Genomic DNA, 26,070 nt, shown 5'->3' with positions numbered 1-26,070 from the left:
GAAGATAAATTGCTTTGTTGATTGAGGCGATCGATGAGGGGGGGCAAAAATATTAGTTTGGGTGGGCGCAGGCAAAAAATGGGTCCACCGCTTTTGGGCCGCGTGCACATTGGAACGCGAGGGGTTTGGTATTACAACTACAGTATTGGAGGAAATACTATAACCGTCTAGTAAAGTGCTTGAGGTGATAGGTATGATATTACCAAGAAATACAATGAAGCCTCTTTTACTTGTAACGAATGGGGTTGCATTATGTCAAAAGAAAACTATTCGCGAGAAACACCAGTCCGACCCAATCCGATCACCATAAATAGAGGAGGAAAGTAAAAAAGAAACAGACAAATTCCGTTATTAGCCAAACCATTAAAACAGCAACAGTAGGGAGGGTATTGCAAAGGGAAGCGAAAGGAAGAGGAAATTCGTGGAGGATCATTCGGCATCCTAGCAAGTCACAGCCAGCACGCCCTGGGCAAGTCAGGTCAACTTCTTCTCTCGACGTCCGACAAAGTGGCGAGCCCGTGTTTGAGCACGATCTAGGGCGACTTTCACGCTTTGAACTCGATCCAGCGTAGGGTGAAGATCGATATTGGCGGTAGATCTCCCTAGACGATCCCAGGCATTGTTCATGATCCCCTTGGCTTCTCGATTGACGGTGACGGAGCGGCTTTGAAGCACGGAGGAAATACTTTGGAATCGCTGCACGGCAGTACGAGTGATTCGTTCCGATAACTGCTTTGATCGGGACAAGACGCTATCACCAGCATGTAGACCTTCACTTCTAAGACGCTCGGCATCTTCCCATAGGAAATGGGATCGCTTGACAACATCTCCCATGAGGACCTGAAGATCCGTGCAAAGTCGGCCATACACTTCACTGAGTCCCGTCTGGGCAACTTGCAAGTCCTTTGTGAACTGAGCAGAGATGTTCCGAGCAGCTCGACGCCAACTCGCGATCTTAAGCCACGGGGTTCCGAGATCAATCGTCACCATTTGATTGACTGGAGGCCTTGACTTGGCAGTAATGGTGACATTAATTAACCCATAGGCATCTTCCCGGTCCAACTTTAGTGTGTAAACGTCATCGAAGAGACGGTCCATTTCATAAGGCAGTGACCTGTCATTGCGATGGACACTAACATTGAATTGGCGCTGTTTTTTGGTGCTTGCAATACTACGAGGCGGCTTAATGACCAAATGACAATCCCCAACAACCTGAATCTCGAAGCTATCACTGCCGGCAGAGGAACTCGAAGACGCAATTGCAGAGCCAGCTGGCAATGGCGTAATCAAATCAGGTGGTAGAGCGTCCCGCAAGTCAAGATCCTCCGCGGGTTGAAGAGATAGCGATGTCTGCCTCACACCTTCCAAATTTAGGGCTGTCGATGGAATCGAGGCAGTAGTTAATGGTCGCGATAGAGAGTGAGACAAAGCCGAGCCAGCAATCCACTGTGTCAAGAGAATTGACACCGCTTTCAAGGCCGAGTATCCAATTGACAGAGTCACCGCAGAGATAAGGGCCAAAGTGATAAGTCGGAGAAGAGGGTTCAGCTCGTGCGCCCAGGCTGCGTATGTTGGCGGTATCCAGTTACGTGACTTCTTCCCAGGGTCAATACATGAGCTCTGTTCTGTAGGTTTAGAGATATCTGGGATGGCCTTGTGTAGTCTCTTTGGGTAAATGTCCATTAAAGATGCAAGGTTTCGATTCAGTTGACTCGGTGTGATACTCTCGAATGTCTTCAAGTCAATGGGATAGCGTTTGAGAACAGCTGTCTCCCCAGTCTCCGCATGCCTTGATTCCAAGCACATATGGAGACTGTGATGATTGAGAGGAACTGCTTCACCGGCTCGTTTCCAGATTTGTTCTTCCGAGATAACCATTGCCGGAATTCCATGACGTTCTAGGAACACATGAGCGAGTCGTCTTGTCTTGACCGCTGCCTTATCATCACGGGTGGAGACGAAGATGATAGCGACGTCAGGTAAAGTCCAGTCAGAAGCAGATGAAACGTGATATTCGTTCTCAACCCACCATGACCGACATGGAGGGCGGTTCTTGAAGCCCAAATGCAATGTGCTGGGAAGGTCTCCGCAAGAATCAGAGCTAGCTTCCGTGCATTCGTCGACCACCAGTTGCACATGGATAGGGAGAAGCTCGGCAAAGTTGGGAACTGCGCCAGCTCCAAAGGATGTTGGGACAACGTGATAACGAGACGACTCGGTAGAGCTTGATGGTGACCCGGAATTCGAGCTTGACACCAGAACGTCGCCAATCTTGTCGAGTATGATATTGCGATAATCTGGGTTGCCAAGGTACAAGACACGGAAGGGTTTGTCCAGGTCGAGACTTTGCTTTGTCATAGTTTGCTGCACTGTCGCTAGGAGCATTGAATGGGCCTGGTTGTATGGCAATCGACTCATCATCTCCGAGGCTGACTCGTCGTTAAAGACATGAATAGTATGCTTCAGTTCCACTCTTTCCATCTCGGGCCACTTCTCCGGCTCAACAAATTCAATCGAGTCCAGAGGCTGACGGAAAGATGGTCTCGTCGTTAGGTTACTGTCATCGATAGCGGAGCCGGGGTGGGCAAATGGTGAAGGGAACTGCTGGGATGTTGCGAGGGCGTGGAGAGCTTGGATCTCTTCATGAGCACCTTCATCATAACCAAAAAGATATTCTTGTTCTGGTCCATCTGCCTCGCTGTTGCTCTCTTGATCGTCCAAGCTAGCCACATCATCGAGGGTAGTTTGATCGATCAGCGATGCGATATCTGTTTGTTCTGAGCGGTTTCCGTCTTCCGAGTGCATGTCCGAGACACTGAGATTTGCCCAGCTATCGCTCAGGGATTTGGAGGGGAGATCGGCGGGGATATCCGATGTCATCTTGTTTGCTGGTCGTGAGCGGGATAACCACTCTTCTACTGAAGCAGTCAGCGGCGGGAGGGTCGGATATTGTAAATGCGAGACCGTTTGGGTGCTCGGCGGACGCCTGGAAGATTCTCGAGCGTCAGCCATGGTATGAGCTCGTACATGCACATGAATACACGAGCGACTCAAATGGAAATGAAGAATATAAAAGACTTAAAAAAGGTAAGAGGAAGGAACAGATTGGGAAAGACATACAAGGCAGACGGCCGGGATTTAGGCATGTGCCCCGGGTGTGGGTCCGCGGGGTGAAGTTGTCCGTCAGCTGGCGTGATTCGAGGTAAGGAATGTGAGAGGTTGAGGTTGAAGTTGAGGTTGAGGTGGTTGTTGTTTTATTATTACAGAATAGATAATCTCGGAGCGAAAACAACCGTGGATAGAAGTAGGAAAGATGGAAAATAATGGAGGGGTAGAAGATTTAGTGAGGGGGAAAGAAGGGGAAGCTTTGCGTCAAAAGTGCTCGACCGTTGAAGCAGATAAGAGGGCGGGGGAGACGGCACTTCCCACACTTCTTCCTTGAGGTACTATTATTCTAATAAACGACTAGCAGGACAGTGAATAAAGCATAAAAATGTATATCACCAGTAGTATAATACTCCAAATATGTGACTCAGCTTCAAGTATATATATATATATATATATATATATATCAATAAATTATCACACGATAGATATTACTATCTACGATACTACACACTCTCTATGGAGTACTCGACACGATTACGTCGATCAGGCCGGATGTTTACGCCCACTTCAGTCTCCACACTGCCCCACCGATCGTCACCAAATCGGGTTTTTATAGTTGTACATACTAACTACATAGTATGTACAGTATACTCAAGGCACTCGGTTCTTCTATATAAACATGGGATTCTAGTGAAACATTATTGACACTGCTTCTCTCCTTTTTGTATTCATGCACAGCATTAAGCACTTTGCCTACTCATTACCCCGTACTAATCTCATCAACTGACCCTAGATTTGAGAACAGACCTGATTCCTTAATAACTTGACCTTTTGACACCGTTCACAAAGTAAAGACTGAACCAGATAAAATGACAAATATCTATAGAGGATAAACTTGCTATTGATATTTTGACCAGTTTGCTCAAATCGAGCTCCCTTGATGGAAAGCTCAATAGTAAAAAAGAAAATGTGTCCAACACAAACCACTATCAGAGATACCCCGTAGGTCTTTTACAGTGTTTCTGCAACCCCCACCCCATCCTCATTTCGCACTAATACCTACGAGAGCTCTAGCTTCAAGCCGCAAGTTGCACAATAATCAAGTCGGTTTCTAATCCAGTTCCACCGACTTTACTCAAAGTCCCATTAACAATACCCCATTGTCCGGATCCCCATAGCACCTGGGTAATAGAGGTAGCAGCCTTCGGTAACTTGATAGTCACCGTATTTGTCCAGTTCGGCGTCTGCAAAGACGAAATGCTAACCAGCATCTGATTGTTCAATTTCCATCCAGCTACATCCATCTCAGTTTGTCCCTCAGCCTTCAATCGAATAGTACGTGACCCCAGCAAGAACTCGGTCACTCCCACCGCGGTAAGAACCTTGCCTAATTTCCTAGTAACTAGGGTAATTGGCTGACTTGTCGGCCAATCCCACATTACAATACCCTTTGCATTGTGATTCAGACTAAGCATCGTCATGCTTACTTCCTCGGCGGATGTGGGATATCGATTCCAAAACGTTTCGTTCCCGAATGCCTGCAAAGCACCCCATACGGGCTTAGGTATACTCCCGGTCGAATGTTGGTATTTTTCGAACCGATCCAGTCGAGTCGAGATATCTTGCAGGTTACCAATGCAATCGTCACATCCACACCGTCCATACGTCCTATTACAAACAGTGTTGTAGACAACTGACCAGGTCGTGTTGACTCCGATAGGATACACATCGGAAAGAATAATGTCCGCACCATCGGAGTAATTGGAATAGTAAAAATTGTAGCAGTCTAAGAGAACTGAGACCGGGTGCCAGGGATCTAGTAATTTAAGCATGTCATAGGTGATACTAGTTGCATTTAGCGGGTCACCGTGTCCATCTGGTTGATCCGCCGTAGACCATAGTAACAGACTTTTATGAGTCCTGATGAGAGCTACTTGCATGGCCACGGATGTAAGATTCTGGTACGTCCATCGCATGTCGTACATAACCCAAAGTCCGGCTCTATCACATTGATTCAGGAAGGTATTGAGCGCGGTCAAATTGAATGGCTGATTAGGGAATCCTGCGTCTGGAACGAGATGAATCATGTTATAACCCTGTGCTATAAAAGTCTGTGGATTTGGCGCATTCTCCAAGGTAGTGAAGTAAGAGTATGGGAGTAAAGAACTCCATGCCGTCGAACCATTCATGTAATTCTGAACCAGTGAGTCCGCCATAAAGACTATCCACTTTTGTGATACTGCCGCCGTCCGTTCGTCCTGGAAGATAGAATAACTGCGTCGTTGCGTTGTATACTTGCCGAGTACTACTATTATGTGTGACCGTAAGGGTTACACTGTATGATCTGAATCGAGGAACGAAGTCGCGCAGGGAAAATGGCACTTCTTGCGTGGTTATACCAGCACCAAGCGAAGACTGTAGATGTAAGCTAGCTTCGACGATGATTTCCAGCTTGATATTACCATCTTTATTCTCTTTTGCTTGATCAAAGGCAGTCTCGTTGCCATTTAGCTTCGAGAAGTACGAATCAACGATGAACGACCCGCTCACGTCCGGCGGGGTGTACAAGCTCATACGCGGACGAACTTGAATAGTCAATCGAGGCACTGAAGGTGGTGGAGGTTTCATTAATCCGCCACCAGGAGGGAAAGATTGGTTTCTAGAAATAGCCAATTTTCATTCTTCCTTTAGGATCTCACGTTTTTTATAAGACACAGGAGGCTACTTACGTGGGGTGATATGCCTTTCCACACCAAATATCCACACCAGGTGGATTATTGAAGGCTGCAACAAGGCCAAGAAAAAAGAGCAACAGAAACATCGCGTCGGTGGTGGTTTTATGCAGTGTGGTCTCGAGTTGTCGGTGCGATGCAGCTGTCTGTTTGACACTGTATTTCTAGTAAGGATATCAACTTTTACTTCTAGAAATATCGACATTTAACCCCTCATCTTTGAATTTTCGAATGTGACCTTCTTTTCCGACGCTGCAAAACATTGGAGGTCTTTTAGGAGTGGTTTCTGTCACGCTGGGAAACAACCTAAAATGATCTAATATGACTTCTAGATCAATCGGTGACCAAGACACCACACGGTGCAGCCTTGGATGGGTGAATTCTCGATAGATCAACAATTGGAAGATTGGAATGACAACTTGAACCACTTGCTCTGCTCATCTTTTCTTCAGGGTTCTTTTGTTGCTCAACATGTAATATAGTTGAAGTTGTACGCGTACAAGACCCGCAGCCTGGATTCCAATTCAAAGGTTTAAGGTTATCACTACGTCAAAAGGCTTTCAAATAGGGTTCGGTTCCATAGCAAGGGCTAACACTCGCAGAAAGTTACAGTTATAGGCCGTGGCAAGTTGAATTGCGCGCATAGAAGCAAAAGTCCATTATAATCATCTCATTCTTAACGTAATTCCGGGTGATTATTCCATACTCTATAGACATCCATGCTCGAATCTGGTATTTGCGGGTTAAGAGAAAATGCGAAAGGGGAAGGCCCAAGTGATATGTGGCACAAGGACGGTGGAGGTTGCGGCAAGAACAGGTATGTACATTTCATGAATGCATGCTGGAAGACAACAAGTGTACGTATTGAGAAAGGGACTGGGAAGAAACCAAAGGCAGAGGGTAACTAGTAGTGACAAAGGTAGTGGGTAGAAAACAGAAATTGGGAAGAAACAAACACAAAACACAAAAACAGAAAGTTATGATGCCAGGTTCTTTCCAGATCCACTTTCCTCGTCAAAACTGTGTTGGCCTTCCCCGTGTCACTGGGTAGAAACTGTATTTCCCATGTAGCAAGTATGTATTCGCAAGAGGCATGTATGGATTGGGAGGATAGAATTGGGAAAGTTGATGGGACGACGCGTGAATATAGCCATCGGCGAGAAAAGCTAGAAACCATGAGGGTTTGATGGCCTTCTCTTTGGACGATCAACCAATATTGGGAAGTAGTCAACTCCAGTGACACGGATAGCACGCTAGATGAATATGTCAACATCATGGAAATGGTCACGCCAAGTTCCGAATCAAAAAAAAAGAAAGCCGTCAGATCCGTTTAACGCCACCCAGAAAAGAACCCCAGCATGACATGCAAGTTAACGGCATGAAGTAGTAGATAGTGACGAGTAATGCGGGGAACGACTGAAGTGATCAGACTGGATTTATGGCGAGGCCCAGCCGCCAGCCACCTCAACCCATTCCGCAAGACAGCTGCCTTGCTTGCCTTCAACATCAACAATGTCGGTGTCACAACGGCATCTGCAGCCTACGCCGTTCTCCTTGACTGGGTCGGGAGTAGCCCAGTACTCGTCTTCTTCAATACGCTTCTTCTCATCCTCAGTGGTCTTTTCAAGATAAGGTTCGCGAGGAAGCTGTCGAGCCGGCGCATTGGCTGGGCAATGTTGGATGGTGGTGTGACGGTAGCCGAAGTCGCGGAAGTAGTGGATATCACTAGGGGAAAGGAGAGCACCGGCAGCGAGAGAGTGAATGGGAGCATCACCCCATCGCTCCATCCAGAATCCACCGCTGCGGTCCATCATCTGGAAGAAGTCCTCATAAGCCTTGCTCCGGAACCAATCCAGGCGAGCAATCTCGAAATTACTCCAGAAGTGACACATGTTATAGCTCTCGCCTTCCATGGCCTCAGGATCAATATCGTCCAGGTTGTTGACACCGGGCTCGGACTGAAGAATTTCCTCGGGAAGCTTCTCCTTCTTCTCAGCCTCGGGAACCTCTGGCTCGGCCGGGCGCTCCAGAAACATCTCCCACAGTCCCTTGGACTTCAAATTGTTCTTGCGCTTGTAGGCGGATGCGTATCGGAAAATGTTGGGGACCGTTTCGCGCAGTTCTTTGACTGCAATAGTAAAGCCGTATGTCTTGTTGGCTTCAATCATCTTCATGAAAGGATCACTAGAACGCTTGTGAGTGATAAAGCAGCTTAAATGCGAATAACGGTGGATTCTTACTAGGTAATGTCGCAGAAGTACTTGATCTCGGGCTCCAAGCGCCAGTACCACTCGTATTTCATCAAGAGAGGATGCTTGTAGAAATGTCTGCGAAATCGATGAGGTTAGCACGGTGAAATCTACTCCTTAGGCCGCTTTTATGACATACCCAGAATAGAAGCGGCACATGTGGTGATAACTTTCCATGCCACCGTACATGATAGCCGCATCGCCCTGCTTTCGCACGCCCTCCTTTGCGACCTCAGGGTCAACCCAGTCGGGGAATCCCCACATCGAGTTGTCAATTTTGCCGAATTCAACGGGAGCACTGGTGTAGTTCTTGACGGTGGCCTTGAAGTCATCGTCGAAATCGCCATCGTTGAGAAATACGTAGGGGTAGTGATACCAGCGGTTGAAATGACGCTCAATGGACTTCAGCGACTGAATCACACCCTCCAGTTCCTTATTTCTTGCGAGGACGACGAAAGCGGCGTTGGCGCGAGGTTCCTTGTCGACGTCGGGGCTTATGGGCATGCAGCCAGTGGCGAAGACCTTGTCATGCTTCTCGCTGATTTTACTGTTGCGTGAAGAGTAATTATTAATGACAGTCCAATTTGGATGCAGGGAGATGGATGGTCCCAAACAAAATGATCAGATGCAGGCCACGAGTGAAAACATACCGGATAGAGGGCGGCGTACCCGCCGGGATTAGGATGCCTCCAGGGGATGCAGGGTGGCGGACGAATAGAAGGAGTATAAAGACAATTACAAGGCATGGAAATAGTAACACAAATCCGAGGGGTATAGAAATGGAAGAGTTGCCCTTCAAGCGAATGCGCCGGCGAAAGAAGGCGAAGCGTTGAGACCCATGACCTTTCTCATGAGAAGCATCGTCGATTGGAAGGCTCGGCGCGCTGGGTAGCCGCTTGGCCATGCGCTGAATGAAACTCATGAATGCGGTATTGGCACGCGTTGAAGACCCCACGGTGGCCAGATCAATAGGACCCGGGGTAGTAGGGTCAGAGAATCGTGGAGGACCCCAACTGAGGGGGAGAGACTCGAAGGGTTGCTCGCGAGTTCGATGGGGAATCGTGAAACGTTCGAGTGAGGCGTGAAGTACGATCAGTTCGGTACTCTGCAGAGTACAAAGTTGAGATACGATCCGATTTCAGATCTTCGAGAAAAAAAAAACGAGTGGCCGGAGGAATGCCTCCTTTCCTTTTTTTTTCCTTAATTCCTTTTTTTCTTACCCCAGTAATCCCCAACTTTCCTTCTCACGCCCACAAAACGGGTAGATAGGAAGGAAGGGAAGAACACAGAAGAACCTAACCAAAGGGGAAGAGAGTGGAGGATGGAGATGGAAGGTTTGAAGTTGAGGGGAGAAGGGGAAGGTTTAGGGATGAAGGGGGAATGGGGGGAGCGAGTGCCAAGCCCAGGGAGGCGCAAGCGTTGTGTTCTCTTCGGTCCAGGTCGCGTCACACGGAAACGGTTATTTTGGTTATTTTGCTTGATTTGACCAAGACGGTGGCGTGTAATTTGGTTTGGCCACTGTACGGTAATTGTCCTCAGCACTACTGTACCATAAAAAGTTAAGTATTTGATCGTGAATTAAGTTGTGGCGAATAATTTAGGATAGTTCTTCTACATGTATACATATATGTTACATATGTATTTATTTATTCTCCCTCTTTGAAATCCAGATTGACGTACTATGTATGTATAGTGTAAAGGGGCAGCGGAATGGGAGGTCATTGGCTCGCTCCCCTGCGTATGTACGTACGCTGTGAGACTGCGATTCAGACTGTACAGCACAGTCTGGGGTCAGGGACACAGTACATAGTAGTTGGTGGTGGTTGTTGTTGTTGTCGCGTATAAATATTACCATAAACATATTATATTCTATCCTCATTATTGCTTTATACTTTTTTACTATTCTCGTCATTTCTTCTCTCTGCAATCTCGTGTATTACGCTGTACAGTATCACATTAAATTAACACGAGTCCTGTTTGCCGTCGATCAAAGGGTCCAAGACGGGCCGACATGCTTAATTGCACACACCATAGTTCAGACTGTACAGGTTAATACTCGAATATCGACGATAGTTCTATACTATATAGATAAGTAGAGTATATTAATTATTAAGTATGAAACACTATATATTCTACATATAAATAGAGGTGGTAAATAGGAAATCATGATTCCTGTACATAGTACATAGTAATTAATTGTAATGAATTAATGCAATCTGGCATCTCCACTGGTCTGGACCCTTTCCGGGCTTTTGTTCGTGTGCGCGTTTACTCCAACGGGGGAAACCTGCAAGGCTGCAAGATTCTATTTCTTTTATTATCGCTGCTACCTGCTATTATCCCAAGGATATTTCACTATTTTACTTCTATCAACATCTTCACATTGGTACCTACAACGTATGTATTTCAGAGCTGCCTGGTCCTAATTCAGTTGAATGCACATGGACATGTCACCCAGTGGCGTGTCTCTTCCCATGGGGCGTCCACTCAGTCAACCAAGTCAGTTCATATTGATATACCTATAATATATGGGTGATCCCCCCCCGTTCACCTGGACATCAGAGGCTCAAGTCACACACTGCCTCATTTCCAATCTCACTGATCACCCCTCACCCTCTCTTCACTCTTGATATCACTTCATTACACTGAACATACACTTTAACACACTTCACTTCCCGCATTTCTGTTCCAAGGGTCTGCTTCGGTCGATGGGAAACGATCGTCCCTTCGCTGCATGGCCAAAACACCGCGGGCTTTCCTCTCCTCTTTCTCCTTCCACCTCCCCCCCCTTTTTTTTTCCCCTATCTAGAATTTTTAAAACAACTAAATCAATTTCCTCTCACATAACACTCACTTTTCAAACCCGAGGATTATATATCCCCGTGGTCCTCCACGGACTTCAGTAATGGCTCATCCCCCAGTGCCCAGGGAGAACCAAAGAACCCCCACGCTACAGCTCCCTCATCCTTCGCATCTCGGACCTCCGCCCTCGCGCAATGGCCAGGTCATCTTGGATACCTTCTCGCCCGTGAATGAACATGGAAGTTTCGCTTTTGACCGGGTTCTAAAGACAGGAAAGGTCTTCCGACGAGTCAAGCATAAGCATGTCTTCCGGGCTTCCTGGAAATCAGCCTACCTGGTCCTACGCCCAAATCTCCTCTCTGTCTATAAAGATGAAGAGACCACTCGTCTTCGTGTCTCGATTACTCTCTCCGAAGTGACGGCCGTTGCGACTGTGAAAACTCCCCGCTCCAACAGGAAGCATGTCTTCGGCATCTTCACCCCCTCCAAGAACTACCGCTTCGAAGCGCTTTCCGAGCGCGATGCCGAGGACTGGATTGATCGGATTCGCGCCGAAACCCCAAAAGACGAGGACGAACAGGCTCTTCTGGCCTTGTCAAATAAACGTGATACCCCAAGGATCCAACGACAATTCGTCGATGATACGACCGATCATTCCGACCATGATCCAATCGTCCGTGCCAGTTCCCCCGAACCAAATCATGCCTTCCCCACGATCGTGGGACCAAGTGCCCGCAAACCACCGATGACGCAGGATTACTCAGGGAACGATGTCACTTCATATTCAGAATTATCCGATGGACCTCCCCCCGACGAGAAATAGCCGATTGCGATCTATGCCCTCAATCCACACGCTTTCCATCTCCGCGCCAGAAGTCTCGGCTGCAGAAGATAAACCCATCTCGTCATCCCTGCCACGAGAATCCACTCGACCATCAGATTTAGGCATCCTACGAGACCCGGAACGAGTCGTTTGTCAAGGATATCTCCAGGGATTACGAATCAAGGGTACTGTGCGACAGTGGAAGAGGCTCTGGGTCGTACTTCGACCAAAGACCTTGGCTTTCTATAAGGACGATCAAGAGTACTCGGCTCTGAGGATTATCTCCATGTCTCAAGTAATTGATGCCGCGGAGATTGATCCTATGTCTCGATCAAAGAAGTTCTGTTTACAGCTCATCGCCGAAGAAAAGACCTACCGACTTTGTGCTCCAGATGAGGAATCCCTCGCGCGTTGGCTAGGCGCGTTGAAGAGTATCTTTATTGCGCGAAAGAAACTCGAAACGACTCCCGCTGTCCCGGTATAACTTCTTGACCTGACCCATGGACCTTTCACTACTCGACCTCTTCCTTCGGCGGCGTTCACATCTATGGCCATTTCGTTCATCTGCCTTTCTTATCCCGGATTGGACTACATATATTAATTGGCTAATACTTTCACCTTCACTTTCACTTACACCTACACTTTCTTACTTTTCCTTCTGAATATACCCATTTTCTTTTTGGTTGAAAGCGTCTTTTCTCTCTTTGCCATCATCGGGGCGTTGTCCTGGACGCCAAGGCTTGACTCACATCGTTTGAGGAAGACCATACAGATGAAGATATACACGCTAAACACAGACAACCCGCAGAACTGCTTAATTCATTTTGTTTGTCAATTATTTGTTCTGCATTGGAAATTGTAGCATACCATTCATTCTGCGCGTGGTTCTGCGAGCTTCCAAAGCTGAATCAGGTTAATACAGTTGAGCATCAAAATGAAATATCAGTTGCTCATTCAAACAACCAGTATCAAACTAATATAAGCTTGATCTTATTTTGATGATCATGACTTATTCTACTATTTATATAATATCATTCTCACAGAATAACGCAATCGTTCCAATTGAAAAATTCGAACTTGCTAAATTCTTCAAAAATGTAAAGTTATTGCTTTCAATATCTGAAATACAAAATTTATTGCGCAGACAGGCCCTTTCAAGATAGGCCATATCTTCTCGTAGCATGCTCTATTGCTTTTTCTCTCCGTAACTTTGTCCTTTTGATACAGGTGTATCTAACCAAATTGAATGAGACCTTCATTACGATTCATCATTGCTTGAAATCATCACAAGAGTATGTTATATATTACATTGATACAGTATTTTCTGATTTTTAGGCTGATCAATAATTCGAGACACGTTTCCTCTCTTCTTCTCGACCGTGCCAGAGACGGTTTGTGTATCGTCTGATTCTAGGGCATATATGGTGAGAAAAACACGACTAGCCTGTTGACACCCCATCGTGCAGCTGCACTAGAGGAGGATGGATGGGGATGTCTTCACGCCAAAAGAGATCCAAAGGAACGTCCATGAGGCTGATCCAGTTCTTACAAGGCAAGAATACTTCAAGAAATATGGATTCGATACCACAATTGTAGCTATGCAGTTTATCTCTATTTTCATCGCTCATTAAGGGGATATAGTTAAGAATGCACTGTATGACATACCAACAGAAAGATAATTGTAGACTAAAGATGTAAAGAAAAAAAGACAAATCATCATAGGATACTTGGCGATCTATTCGTTCTAAGGGATTTCATCGCGAGGGATACTCTCATATTCACTGGATGACGCCCTGTGTCTGGTTAATCTGGAGTTCTCCTCTTGGACGTTGCTCTCGTGATTGACGACCAGGAACGAGAGAAACACGATAGTCGCTCCGACCCAGTAGAGAGGCGAAGAGTATTGTCCTTGAAGAATGATCTGTCCAACTAAGGAGAGCGGAATTGTTAAGCTCAGCCCAACAGTGACAACAAGCGGTGTGGTAAGGAGCATGGCATATGCCCATGCAATATCAGAAATGAAAGACGACACGGAATTGACCTAAGATCGCAGAACAATTAGCGACACAATTTTCTTTTCAGAGTGGACGAATTTGCAAGTGACATACAAGGATAATCATCCATACTCTGTCTGAACTAGGCAGTTCAAACGTCTCGATTCCAATCCAATGGAGAATGAAGAAACCAGGCCACAAAAACACAAGATTGAATAAACCGACCAGCCCAAAGAAAAGCTGCATGTTGACACGCGATTCGTCACCGACTTGCTTCTTCATTACGATCGTATAAACTCCATACATTATAGAGCTGAAGGCCGCCATTGCATCGCCGAGCGCGATTTCGGCGGAGGTCTTTTGCGGAAATGACCCTTCACGACCATTTATAGCAGCCGGTGTCGTATCGGTGTCCGGTTTCGAGAGGTCCACGCGAGATATCAGAATGATACCGACTAAAGATGCAATGACGCCGAGCAGCTTGTGGGAGGTGAATTTCTCGACTCCGATCATGGCGCCGAATATGAGGGTCCAGACACCTAAGTCTAGTTAGACGGACGAGCTTGCGATTTATGGTTTGAAAGATGCTTACCGCTAGTCGACGTTAGGATGGTCGTGCTTCCCACTGTCGTGAATTGGAGGCATGCCATTGCAAAGTAGTTTGCCTAGAATAGATAGGTTAGGTGACCTTGTTCAGATCAAATTCATTCTATGCTTGGATATGACGTACAATGAACTACGATTAGTTAGCTAATTGAACAAATATCATGGGCTCACGATTACATACCCATAGGAGGCAGAACTCGAAGCTGAGTTTTGCTGTTGCTCGAAGGCCCAATTTCCCGGTCTTATCGCCATGTGTCACACTCGGGTATTGTAGATGTTCAACATCGTGAGTGCGCGACACATCGTCCGATGACTCCCGGCGCAAAATACTCTGTTCCTCGGCTTTCGGTTCATCTGAATCTAGATGGTGTAGCAGACTCCGCAAGGACGTCACTTGTGACAGTTTATTCGACCGCCACAGTGTGAATGTTCGACCGAGCAGGATGGTAAAGAGTGGCAATATGAACAGCGAGGTGTTGATATAGGTGATGAAGAATGGCTTCGGGTATGTATTATCGGCGAAGATAGTCTTTAACAAATGGATCTGTTAGAATCAAGGTGTTGGCTCAACGAGGGGAATTCGTCAACGTACACTTCCTAGAAAATTCGATGCTGTCCAAAGCACGACTACCACCAAAAGCAGGCCCATGCCTAGCGTGTGCCGGGCAAAACCGGCCACCTGTGGCCCAAAAGTATCATGAGTAGGCGCCATGTTGACTTTGTGCTGGCCAGGGTGTATTCAGAGCGAGCGAAGGAGGTCGAGATTAGTTCTTGTGCGAGTGCGGGTTCAGCGTGTGATCAAATCGCAGAATAGTCCCGATATCGCAAGGCGTGAACAGGGGTGTTGTTCGTAGAAATCGATCACGCGAGGCTACCAGCATACTATGCGACCGATTTGACTCAACACAGGAGAGTCCTGACCAGCAGGGAGGGGAAGGACGAGCATTCAAAGTTGAAGGGTTGTGTGAGATCGGCGCGATAAGAGAGTCGGGGACTGCGGAGACCCGAATGCATCGGACTCCACCAGGGAAATCATCCAGCAATGGGCTATGCCTGTTGGATGTTGTTTCATAATTGATAGATTAAATACTCGTTGAAAAAAAAAAATGGAAAGGCTGCCTCTAGCAAATTCGACTCTATTCAGACTACTGCTGTGACTGAGGAGATATGATTCATTAAGGCCATAGACCAGTCAATTCTGCCGATGTCTCCACTGCGACTTTCATAATCCAAACCGAGAACATCTACAGACTCAGGGCCAAGTAAGCAAATCATAACCCTCTCTACCAAACCCCACCAGGGAAGATGAGAACCACCAGCATTGGTATGTGACGAAGAGAAAAGAAAGGGAATATAGGAAATGGGAACAATCGCTTAAAACATCATGAGAATCAGGCAAGGGTATTAACAAGCACAGCCATCGCGATCATTGTCCAGATGAATGTTGATCGGGTCACTGAACTCTCCACTGAACTCCTCAGCCTCTTCCTGCGCGAGTGCACTCCGGGCGATCACTAGGAAAGATGATCATTAATAACTAGTCACGATACTTATGGACAGTATTCAATTCACCTTCAAATGCCTGCTCAACGTTGACAGCTTCCTTGGCACTAGTCTCAAAGTAGGGAATATTGCCCTTGGACTGGCAGAAAGTCATGGCTCGTTTCGAAGAGATCATGCGCTTGTTTTCTTCGACATCAATTTTATTACCAATGACAACCTGTATAGTGAATCAGCACTGGACCACAAAATCCACGACCGGATGAAAGTAGGTTTGCAGCACTTACAAATGGGAAGCTTTCGGGGTCGCGCGGACTAGCTTGAATTAAGAATTCATCTCGCCAGCTGTCCAGCGCCTCGAAACTCTTTGAGTTATTCACGTCATAGACCAAGACACAGCAGTCGGCTCCACGGTAGAAAGCGACCCCCAACGATTGAAACCGTTCTTGTCCAGCAGTATCCCAGATCTATTGGTGATCAGTCAGTCACTTTCTGACGTGGATGGCGATCGAGTCTTGCAAGCTATAGGGGCGAAAATTACCTGCATGGTCACCAATCGATCATCGACTAAAACCTCCTTCGTAAGGAAATCAGCACCAATAGTCGCCTTGTAGCTTCCACTGAATTTCTTGTTGACCTATGAGTCCCAAAACAGATGATATATTAGCGTCGCTGAATGAACGAGGTGAACTAGAAACTCGGCGGCAACAGCCTAGCAGAATTGGGAACTCGGAGAAGGACGCACGTATTGGTTCATCAGACTGGTTTTTCCGACGCCGCTGTCGCCAAGGATGATCACCTATATGAAAGAGTCAGTATTTGGGCGCTTCGATTTTCCACTTGTTCGGGACGGGTGCGGAGGCGGAGATCGTACCTTGAGGAGGACCTTCTTCCGTGACGCCATGGTAGCGGTCTGTCTAGAAACCGGAGGGAAGAGGAAGAATAAGCCACCAGTTATATGGAGGCTATTGCGCTATGAATAGCTCGTCTGAGCACCTGAAAGAAATGAAGACGAGCTGAAAGGTTGTGCACGGAAGTTGGAGTTGGGTTGCAGCGGGATCCGATGATGCATTACGGGCCGGGCGGTGGAGAGGGGCGGTGGGCGGCGGGCAGATGATAACAAGATAGCCGCGACATCATTGCATCCAATATCAGATCACATTCCATAGCCTCATTTACTGCCCAAGAAGGCTTATGGCCCATTGGAGAGAGGAGTACCTAACTGCACTGGCAGTGCGAGATCAGAGGGAGAAGGCCAATCTCAGTATTTACGATGCCTGTATGTGCTTTGAAGGAAACTACTGACAGCTCCCATCTTTTGTAACTGACATATATACTCTACATCAATAGATACCCGACTCGCAGATAGCACGGCCAAACTTCCAGCTACAATAGATACAAGTGGCAGCCCCTCAGGTGATAAAGGGCCATCTGGTACCTACGAGTCCGAAAAGACGGCATTTTCTCAATCAAGGACAGCCAAGAAGCAGCAGACAGAAGTGGAGCCTTCAGTTACGGAGCTTCTAAATACTACACGTGCAGAACTAGCCGAAGCACAGCGCTCTCGGGCAGAATTGCGAGATCGTCTAGAGCGAGCTACTAACGAAGCGGAGAAATTGCGGAAACAGATTGGCAAAGATGGTCGACGAATACATGGACTGGAAAATGAAGTTGCTCAACAGCAAAAGCGCCGCAAAGATGTTGAAGAAGAGTTGAGAGGAAAGGCTAAGCTACTCAATGTCCGTCTTGGTCTTTTCTTTCCCAGTCTGCAGTTATCGAGGATCAATCACTAACGAAGATACTCGCGTCAGGAATTCCAAGACGAAATTGCAGCTCTGACTCTCCAGGTGAACATGGCCGAGAGAAAAGCTAAGAAGCTTGGAGAGGAGAACGATGATCTTGTTAATCGTTGGATGAAGAGAATGGGCCAGGAAGCTGATGCAATGAATGATGCCTCCAAGTTTTCGTGACTGCCGAATCAGAATAGAATCAAATGGCCCAGATAGGCCTTCGCATTGTTATGACATGATCGAATTCCGAGGCAAATTCGCCTATCATGGTAATGAACGGATAAAGAATTTTTACATGTGCAGATTACTAGGCTAGATGTATTTTTATTTGTACAAGTTGAATTTGGTATCACAGAAGTACTGGAGATATGTCCAAAGAAAGAAAAAAAGGTAATGTACAGGATCAAATGACAATCAAAAGACCAACTAAGCTCAATCATGATGGAATGCCAAAGATACAGCCCAAAAATCCTCATAAAGAGCTGTCCATGAAGGCTTTCAAGCGTGAACTATCCTTGGTCGCAATGAAGTATGTTCCGCCAACATCGGTCCAACTAACACTGTTCGACCAGTAATTCTTCTGTTCAACCTTGAGAAGGTTTATAGGGGAGTTGAGATTGCGTGACTGGATCTTGTGGCCAGCAGGGACGAATGATTTGAGGGATACGATACGGCAACCCTCCTTCATATCCAAGAAATGGTTAATCAATTCGTTGTTGAGTTGCGGCGTAAAAGCTTGGTTGTTGATGAGGATGACATCTGCTCTTTTGAGAACGCTAACAATGCTCTCCTGTTCCAAGAAATCACCTCGAACAAGATGCGTTTTTCCAGGCGCGATACCCCAAAGGCGGCAGCGCGCCTTGAATTCTGCTTGTTGGAGGTCCGCCAAGTCACAAGCATTATTCATCATTTCACAACCCCAGCTCTCACAACCAATTTCGAGAGCTGCTTGGAGAACAACATTTCCAACGCCGGAACCAAGGTCAACGAAAACTTGGCCAGACTTGAGCTTTGTTTCCTTGAAGATGGTGCTGATGAATCGAGGGAGAAGTTCGCCATAGACATTGTCCGTGCCATTCTCATATTGTCGGAGAGACTCAACCCGAGGAGAGACTGTGCGTGCATACGTTTGAATGAGAATGCGCTCTACCCAGGGCAGCCCAATTCGTTGCGTTGCATCCAATTGCTTCGCAATTCTGCCACTGATCCTCAAACGCTCAATAGCCTTGTTATAATCGTCCACTGCATCTCGAAACTGTGTCTCTGAAGCGACTGCCAATGCTCGACGCAGCCTTCGCCGGATACCAGTTGTCTCATTGTTGAACTCGTCCGCCTCTTCGCTCGGAATATAATTATCGGAAACGGTTTCGACCACCTGCACAATATCGTCAATCGGCCTGAAATCAGCGCTATCGCGAGGTACGACACAGTCAAATCTATTGGAAGAAACAGAAAAAATCCCGTTAGCATAGGGTTTTACAAGTGGTAATGGGCGGTGTTCATACTTCTCTTTTTGAGAGGCACTCGGGTACTGAAGGAGGATCTCCTTGGCCTTTCCAGCACCAAAAGCCGGCTTGAATGCCCCCGCCTTCTGAGAAGAGGTAATATCGCTCGCGTGCACCATCTTGAACGGCCGAGTTCCCTCCTCTGAAAATGCTTTCACTGAGCGCACGCGACGTTCGGTGTCAGGTTCCGCACTAGCACTAGTCCTCGCACGCTTCCGTACTTCAAATGAGACGTCACTATCGCTTGCATCATCGTCACTGGAAAGTCGTTGCTCAGGAGTCGGGCGTTTCCGCACGCGAGTTGGGGTGTTTAGTCGTTTGGAGGGGCGAGCATCGGGGTCACTCGAGACTGATCGGGCAGCGTGCGTCTTTCGGGCCCGCTCCGACGAGGGCTGTACTCGAGGAGAACGGGAGGCAGGGGTATTAGGAGCCGATTTTGAAGGGGCCGGTCGGGTTTGAACAACTTTGCGGACTTGGTTCTTCTGCGGCTGCAGAGAGAAGGCCCCTCCTTTTTGGAGGTGATCAAAGAAGCCCATGGAGGGTCGAGGTATGCGAGTAAGAATGTACGATATAAACAGGTAAAAAGTAATGCAGAAAATAACTAACGTATGCGCAACAACATGAGGGCGGATATTTACCGGAGGAGTTGAAGAGGAGAAAGTCGGAGAAGCCCAAAAAGATGCAAAATGGAGAGGAAAGCGCAATCGATAAGCGCCACTCGCCAAGCCCGCCAAGCAGGCGGAAGGTCGGAGTATCCAGCGCCGTGGATCACTTTAGGTACAGACTTCTACATACTATGTACATAGTACAGTGACTACAATAGAAATCAGTTCCCTATTTGATGGATGGAGGATTCTACAGGTACTCGGAACTGCTGTGCCATTCACAGGGTATCACAATGACGTTGCGTCTATGCACTATAGATACATCTAGGACTTTTTCTTTGCCAGTCTCTTTTGCGCGCGAAGGTCCTTCTTCATACGCGAATCCACAATCTTGTACTTGCCCTTGACACCACGAGGTCGTCCAGAGATACCACGATTGGCACCCTTGGCCACAATCAGCTTGACCTGCTGCTTGGGCTTCTTCTTTGTGGCCTTGCTCATCATCTTGGTGATGGCCTGCGATTTGTCTCGTTCGCTCAGGGCCTCGTCCTCTGCCAGAAGTGCGGACTTCTTGCGCAGTTTCTCGAGTTTTTGCGCCGCCTTGAACTTCTTGCGACCCTTGGCTTCCATCACCTTCTTGATGGGACGGGCATTGATAGCGCGCATCTTCTCTTTGATCGCAGCAGCAGCAGCCTTGGTGATCGGGCGGTTTGGCTTGCTGTGCTTACCTTCATCGTCCATGAACCAATCTGGCAGGCCGTCGACATCACGGAATGAGAATCGGTTGTATCCGTCGTCAATCACATCGGTTGACTTTTTCTCACCCGTTGCCATCGATTGAGCTAAAGCCATGGCCTCTGCAGTAATAATATCGATGTCTGTAGTTCCAAGTTAGAAAAGCACGTAGAGCCTCGTACAAGCTGAGAATGTACTCACCAAGTTGGCCATTAGGCTTTCGGGGTTCCTCAAAGTCCACAGGTTCCTCGTCTGAGTCTTCCCATTCCTGCTCGTCCTTGACATTTTTCTTGTCGTTCTTCTTTTCCTTCTTCTTGGACGGCTTCTCTTGAACCTCGACATCCATATCGGTATCATCGTCCTGCTCCTCCTCCTCCTCCTCCTCCTCCTCATCGTCATCCATTTCTTCGTCCTCATCTTCATCCTCCTCCTCCTCCTCCTCCTCCTCCTCCTCTTCTTCACCGTCCATACCCTGGAAGAGATCCTGGTCAAAGAACATGGAGGCATTGTTTGACAGACCTCCAGTCTGAGGGATATTATTCACAGAGGGAGACGGCTCCGAATTCTCGTTCTCGTTCTCTTCGTCCTCATCATCACTCTTGTTATCCTCTGAGAATCCATCCCACTCATCAGTCTCGTAGGGCTTTCGTGCTTTCTTCGCACGGAGCTTTGTGTCTCTGTCCTCCATGCGATCTTGGTAGCGCTCATACATCGTATCGAGCTCTCGTTCAAGGCGATCGCCGTCATCGTCATCACTTTCATCCTCCTCCTCTTCTTCTTCGTCTTCACTCTCACTTTCCGCGGCAATATCGCGGGCATTGACAACGTCATCTCGAGCACCAGCTCGGTCAACCTTTTTCAATGAGAAAGTGCTGTCTGGGCCTCCAAGACCAACCTGATCCATACCAATGTCCATAGGCGTAGTCATGTGCATTTGCATACGGACAATATCTTTGCGCTTCTTGGCATTCTCCTTTCGTCTCTCTTTCTTCTCCCGGGCGGTCTCATTGTCGCGCATCCGATGAAGCTCTTCTTGGATTTGAAGCTCCTCATCCATTGGTGCCACCTCCGCCACTTCCTCGGCTTCATCTTCTTGCGACTTCTTCTTCTTCAACACAAGGCCAAACTTCTCACGGACCTTCAAGCGCCATCGGAGAAGGTTGCGGAATTCCTTCTTTCCAAGAATTTTGAGATCTTCACAGCAAGTTCGAATCTCGTCAGTAGTATCCTCCAATCTGTCCAGAGTCTGCAAAGCAAGATCCCCACCAATCGGTTGTTGGAAGCTGAGCTTGTTGTGAGAACCCAAAATAGCAATGGGGTCTGTAGTGTTGATAAACTCGGTCACCGGGATTTCCTTGAATTGAGTGTAGTCTCCTTCCTCGTAACCCTCACGCTTGCGCTTTTTCTTCTCAGGGTTGAAAACCTTGGCTTCGTTGTTGGGAGTTGGGTCAGAAAGTTCGGCGAAAACATGTTTAGGGTCGAGGAACTTGGGATCAAGACGCTTGGGTGCCTTGTAGCCACGGCAAACGACGAAAATTTCGGCAGAGACATTACGCGAAGATGGGGGCTTGGTAGCTTCAACAGAAGTGAAAAGTTGCTTAAAAACCCACAGCAATGGGTTGTAGTCCTTGGATCGGAAAACCTTGGTGACGAAAGTTCCACCCTCTGCTAAAAACTCCGCAGCAAGCTTCATCGACTCCAGGACCAGCTCGGCCTGAGAGAACGCATCTTGAACCCATGCGGAACCGACGTTAGGTGCACCATCGTGAATGACTGTGTCTGCTTTCCAATGCTTCAGATGAGAGCGAATGGTGGCGCGACACTTGTCCGTTGTGATATCGCTTTGGAAGGTGATGACTCGGGGAATGGGCTTAATAGGGGCGAGATCGACACCGACGATGATACTCTGGTTAGGCATGCATTCTGCTGCCACTTGACACCAACCCTGAGAGTAAGATGTTAGACATGAGATGAAGAGATGAAGAGAGTTGTTAGTCAAAACTTACACCAGGCGCAGCACAAAGATCGAGTAAAACCTTGCTCTTCTCCAAGAACCCATACTTCTTGTTCAATTGAACAAGCTTGAACGCCGCACGCGATCGGTAGCCCTTCTCTTTGGCCAGCCGATACCATTTATCCAAACGACCTTTTCCGTGCTTGAAGCAGTTAGTTAGTACAGATTCTTTCCACACTGGAATGACAAGGAAAATAGCATACCTTCTTCTGGATCGCCATCTTGATATACAGGCGGTCTCAGAAAGAACCAGTCTGCCTTAAATGTGCAGATAAAAAAAGGGCGACAGCGAGTGTATACCGTCTAACCAGCAACCGCCGTAGAAAAAAAAAAAGTCGACCGTGGTTGACCGCCTTCATGCCTCAGGCCACAACCCCAGGAACCAGGCTGCCATGTGACATGATATCAGACACTTGGACCCAGGCTTCGTGGCGCCTTTGAAGCTCATTTCTCAAGTCTTGACTGTAAAAAGTCGTTCGTTTTGTTTTCATAGATTACTGTCTTCATGTTATTATTCTCGCCTCCATGACGCCAAAGGGATCGCGCAAGAGAGTGAAGCCCAGCCCCTCTGGCGCGGACTCAACGTCCCCCGCTGCACCGAGCCATGCTGCCCGAGACCGCTCAGACTCTCAACTGTCAGGGCGTGCAGTACGTTTACAGCCTTCACTTAGTTGTTTCCTTTATGCATATAGAAAACTAAAGAATGTTTATCTCCAGAGTTGGTATCCTGGTTCCTGGTCGACCGTCTCGCGAACCTCTAAGGCAGCTCCGGTTACCGAGGTTGCCCGTGAGAGCATCTCCGTCGCGAAGAACGTAGCGTCCGGCATCGCAGAATCTACAACTTCTCTCCTCGAAAACCCCAAACGAGCCAGACACCCTTCATTGCAGTTGACTAGAAAGGCCGGAAATTCAACGAGATCTTTACCTGCCGATGCGACCACAACTCGATTAAACATTGCATCAGATGGTACCGTTTCTACAACGGCCTTGGATAATATCGATTCGTCCACCCCTACTGGCGCGTTTACCCCAAATAAAGAAGCAAACGGCGAGGGAACTGGAAAACAGATAGAGAAAGCACCACACGAACAACAGACCGATATTACCACTCAGTCTGGGCCTCCTGCTCCCCATACCGAAGAGACTATACCCACCGAACAGCCTGGCGGTTGGCTATCGTGGATATATAGAACTGGTCCTATTGATAGTAGTACCACACCAGGGAGTCAACCTATAGAGGTAACGCAAGGAGAACCCGACAAAATCGGAGGAGAATCCGCTGCGAAAGATACGAACGGAGCCGGAGAAGAACAGGAGTCAAGCCAAGAACAAACAGTGGATCAGCCTTCCAATATCACGCAGAGCAGTCCTCAGCCCCCAAAACGATCTTGGCTCCAGATGTGGTACGGGATTGGTTCTTCAGATACTAAGTTGACACAAACGCCCAAGGAAGAGCCAGCTCCAGAGGCCCCGACAGAGTCAACCAAAGCAGCGGACGAAGACGTGGAAATGGCGCCGAAAGATCCACAAGATGGCTCGTCCGAAACGCATGAGCAGCCAGCCCAACAGCCTGGAGTCGCAAAACCATCCGGGTGGTCGTTCTGGTCCAGAGAACCCTCCAAAGGGACAACACCAACAAGGCCTCAGGAGGTTGAGGCAGTTGAGGCGACAATGGACCAAACTACCCCATCAAGGCCGACATCTCTTGAGCCAAGCCCGGAAACTAACGTGAATATCACTCAAAAAGGTAGCCTTAAGATAAAATCGCCCAAGAATGGACAAAGGAAAGATGGCGCTGTGCCCACCGTTGAAACAACTTCTGCGAACACCATAGTGCCAACTGAGCCTCAACCAGCGGAAGTCTCGGCCTCAAAGCAATTGCAGAAAATCTTACCAAACCAAGTGCTTCCACGATTTGAAGAAACATATCACCTGGAAGAATCACCCTCGCTCCTACAAAGTTTAGGTCGAATGTTGCATTACAGCAAGGGCCCAGAGCATAGACATGTTGCTCGTATCAAGGAGCCTCCTCGTATCAGACGAGCTCTTGCCATTGGTGTTCATGGCTATTTTCCTGCTCCAGTGATTCGAAGCGTACTCGGTCAACCCACAGGAACATCCATCCGATTTTCCAATATGGCAGCGGAAGCCATTAGAAAATGGACGGCGGATCATGGATATTCATGTGAAGTTGAAAAGATTGCATTGGAAGGCGAAGGGCGAATTGCAGACCGAGTAGATCTGCTATGGAAGTTGCTCCTGAATTGGATGGAAGAAATTCGCAAAGCCGATTTTATTCTCGTGGCTTGTCATAGTCAAGGAGTGCCAGTCTCTATCATGCTTGTTGCCAAGCTCATAGCTTTTGGCTGTCTAGATGCTAAACGAGTGGGTATATGTGCTATGGCTGGTGTCAACATGGGCCCGTTCTCATCTTATCGATCACGATGGATTAGTGGCTCTGCTGGTGAGCTCTTCGAGTTTGAACTTCCATCTAGCAAAGTTTCCAAAGACTATGAAGCTGCGCTGCGTTGTGCTCTAGATTTTGGCGCTCGCATATCCTACATTGGAAGTATTGATGACCAGCTCGTCTCTTTAGAGGTTTGTTACAATTCAGAAACTCCACCTCTTTCGCAACAATATCTGATTAATACATACAGTCCTCTCTTTTTTCCCCTATTGCTCACCCTTACATCTACCGTTCTGTCTTTGTGGACGGCAGGGTCCATGCTCCAAGCTTGTAAGCTCAGAAATCTAGCTTGATAATTTTTCACATGCCTAACCAGACCTCGCTTTAGCTTGTCACATCTTGTCGGCTTCGCTCTCAAGCTACGAAACCTCGGTATCCCAGACCATGGTCTCATCCGTGAACTGAGTAGTCCCCTCGCTGGCAGCCTTTACACTGGTGATGGTCACTCTCGCTTGTACGACGATGAAGCCGTTTACTAGTAAGTTTCCAATTGTGATTGATACCATTACGTTGATCTCTTTGCTAACCATAAATTTCGAAGCATGGCAATCCAATTTGCCTTGGAAACATCCAGTGTCCCAGACGCAACACTCAATATCAAGCGGACTAGTCCCTTGGCATCGTCAAATCCATACATCCTTCCCTTTGCCATGCGAGGTCTTCTTGAGGAGGAGCATGTCCGCCGGCAGCTGCATGACGAAACGATGGAACTTCTACGCCAGTTCGATGACTGGAAACCATCAAGCAAGGTCTTGAAGGATGTCAAGTTTCGACTTGAGGGCATTAGATCGAAGCTTTAGCTTTGAACATCTTTACGATTTTGATTGGTACACATCCAGCGCTGTATTTAGCGAAATATCCCAGAGGAAATAAACGGGTATTGCACTTTTCTGTAACACTTTTGAACGAAACCAAACAAGAGGTTTGCTTTGTAAATTTTGCTGTATACTGTACAAAAGAAGAATAATAATTTGTCTATCGTGCACGTGTCGTGGATATATTATTAGAGAAGTCCGAGATAAATACATGTATGCGTTGGTTTGCAGCACCTTTGAAGCCACTTGGAAGCTCTGGATATTGCAAATCGTGTATGATGGGCAATAGTAGGTTTTATTTGTAGAGAGGAGACGTGTATCGCAG

The 26,070-nt window shown here is 47.4% G+C and overlaps 10 protein-coding genes across 10 annotated transcripts; 3 read left to right on the top strand and 7 right to left on the bottom strand.

Moving 5' to 3' along the window:
* Positions 1-474: 474 nt before the first annotated feature.
* On the bottom strand, positions 475-3,012 carry N7469_007042 (uncharacterized protein; the record flags this gene model as incomplete). The annotated part of the gene is made up of 1 exon (XM_056645960.1): positions 475-3,012. The coding sequence occupies one exon, from the start codon at positions 3,010-3,012 to the stop codon at positions 475-477; it is 2,538 nt and encodes an 845-aa protein (XP_056499401.1).
* Positions 3,013-4,184: 1,172 nt separating this feature from the next.
* On the bottom strand, positions 4,185-5,324 carry N7469_007041 (uncharacterized protein; the record flags this gene model as incomplete). Its single annotated transcript, XM_056645959.1, has 1 exon — positions 4,185-5,324. The coding sequence occupies one exon, from the start codon at positions 5,322-5,324 to the stop codon at positions 4,185-4,187; it is 1,140 nt and encodes a 379-aa protein (XP_056499400.1).
* Positions 5,325-7,276: 1,952 nt separating this feature from the next.
* N7469_007040 (glycosyltransferase family 15 protein) lies at positions 7,277-9,011 on the bottom strand (the record flags this gene model as incomplete). Its single annotated transcript, XM_056645958.1, has 4 exons — positions 7,277-8,024; positions 8,081-8,167; positions 8,229-8,636; positions 8,740-9,011. The coding sequence occupies 4 exons, from the start codon at positions 9,009-9,011 to the stop codon at positions 7,277-7,279; spliced, it is 1,515 nt and encodes a 504-aa protein (XP_056499399.1).
* A 1,983-nt stretch (positions 9,012-10,994) lies between these two features.
* Positions 10,995-12,198, top strand: N7469_007039 (PH domain-containing protein; the record flags this gene model as incomplete). The annotated part of the gene is made up of 2 exons (XM_056645957.1): positions 10,995-11,609; positions 11,680-12,198. 2 exons carry the CDS (start codon positions 10,995-10,997, stop codon positions 12,196-12,198), a joined length of 1,134 nt encoding a protein of 377 aa, XP_056499398.1.
* Positions 12,199-13,458: 1,260 nt separating this feature from the next.
* Positions 13,459-15,026, bottom strand: N7469_007038 (DMT family transporter; the record flags this gene model as incomplete). Its single annotated transcript, XM_056645956.1, has 6 exons — positions 13,459-13,755; positions 13,823-14,247; positions 14,301-14,373; positions 14,439-14,444; positions 14,496-14,858; positions 14,907-15,026. 6 exons carry the CDS (start codon positions 15,024-15,026, stop codon positions 13,459-13,461), a joined length of 1,284 nt encoding a protein of 427 aa, XP_056499397.1.
* A 570-nt stretch (positions 15,027-15,596) lies between these two features.
* rab7 (Rab family GTPase YPT7) lies at positions 15,597-16,718 on the bottom strand (the record flags this gene model as incomplete). The annotated part of the gene is made up of 6 exons (XM_056645955.1): positions 15,597-15,828; positions 15,887-16,034; positions 16,102-16,281; positions 16,356-16,451; positions 16,560-16,613; positions 16,689-16,718. 6 exons carry the CDS (start codon positions 16,716-16,718, stop codon positions 15,719-15,721), a joined length of 618 nt encoding a protein of 205 aa, XP_056499396.1. The 3' UTR covers positions 15,597-15,718.
* A 290-nt stretch (positions 16,719-17,008) lies between these two features.
* Positions 17,009-17,784, top strand: N7469_007036 (ATG16 family protein; the record flags this gene model as incomplete). The annotated part of the gene is made up of 3 exons (XM_056645954.1): positions 17,009-17,093; positions 17,165-17,553; positions 17,626-17,784. 3 exons carry the CDS (start codon positions 17,009-17,011, stop codon positions 17,782-17,784), a joined length of 633 nt encoding a protein of 210 aa, XP_056499395.1.
* Positions 17,785-18,076: 292 nt separating this feature from the next.
* On the bottom strand, positions 18,077-19,645 carry dot1 (histone methyltransferase DOT1; the record flags this gene model as incomplete). Its single annotated transcript, XM_056645953.1, has 1 exon — positions 18,077-19,645. The coding sequence occupies one exon, from the start codon at positions 19,643-19,645 to the stop codon at positions 18,077-18,079; it is 1,569 nt and encodes a 522-aa protein (XP_056499394.1).
* Positions 19,646-20,038: 393 nt separating this feature from the next.
* On the bottom strand, positions 20,039-22,684 carry spb1 (rRNA methyltransferase spb1; the record flags this gene model as incomplete). The annotated part of the gene is made up of 4 exons (XM_056645952.1): positions 20,039-20,592; positions 20,651-22,394; positions 22,456-22,605; positions 22,667-22,684. 4 exons carry the CDS (start codon positions 22,682-22,684, stop codon positions 20,039-20,041), a joined length of 2,466 nt encoding a protein of 821 aa, XP_056499393.1.
* Positions 22,685-22,988: 304 nt separating this feature from the next.
* Positions 22,989-25,730, top strand: N7469_007033 (uncharacterized protein; the record flags this gene model as incomplete). The annotated part of the gene is made up of 5 exons (XM_056645951.1): positions 22,989-23,111; positions 23,181-25,061; positions 25,121-25,200; positions 25,259-25,408; positions 25,472-25,730. The coding sequence occupies 5 exons, from the start codon at positions 22,989-22,991 to the stop codon at positions 25,728-25,730; spliced, it is 2,493 nt and encodes an 830-aa protein (XP_056499392.1).
* Positions 25,731-26,070: the final 340 nt, after the last annotated feature.

Source organism: Penicillium citrinum, assembly GCF_028827155.1.
Source record: "Penicillium citrinum strain IBT 23319 chromosome Unknown utg000006l:1.0-3011923.0:1.0-3012962.0, whole genome shotgun sequence".
Taxonomy (NCBI): Eukaryota; Fungi; Ascomycota; class Eurotiomycetes; order Eurotiales; family Aspergillaceae; genus Penicillium; species Penicillium citrinum.
Note: the sequence above shows the minus strand (reverse complement) of the source record. Positions and strands in the feature narration are given on the sequence as shown.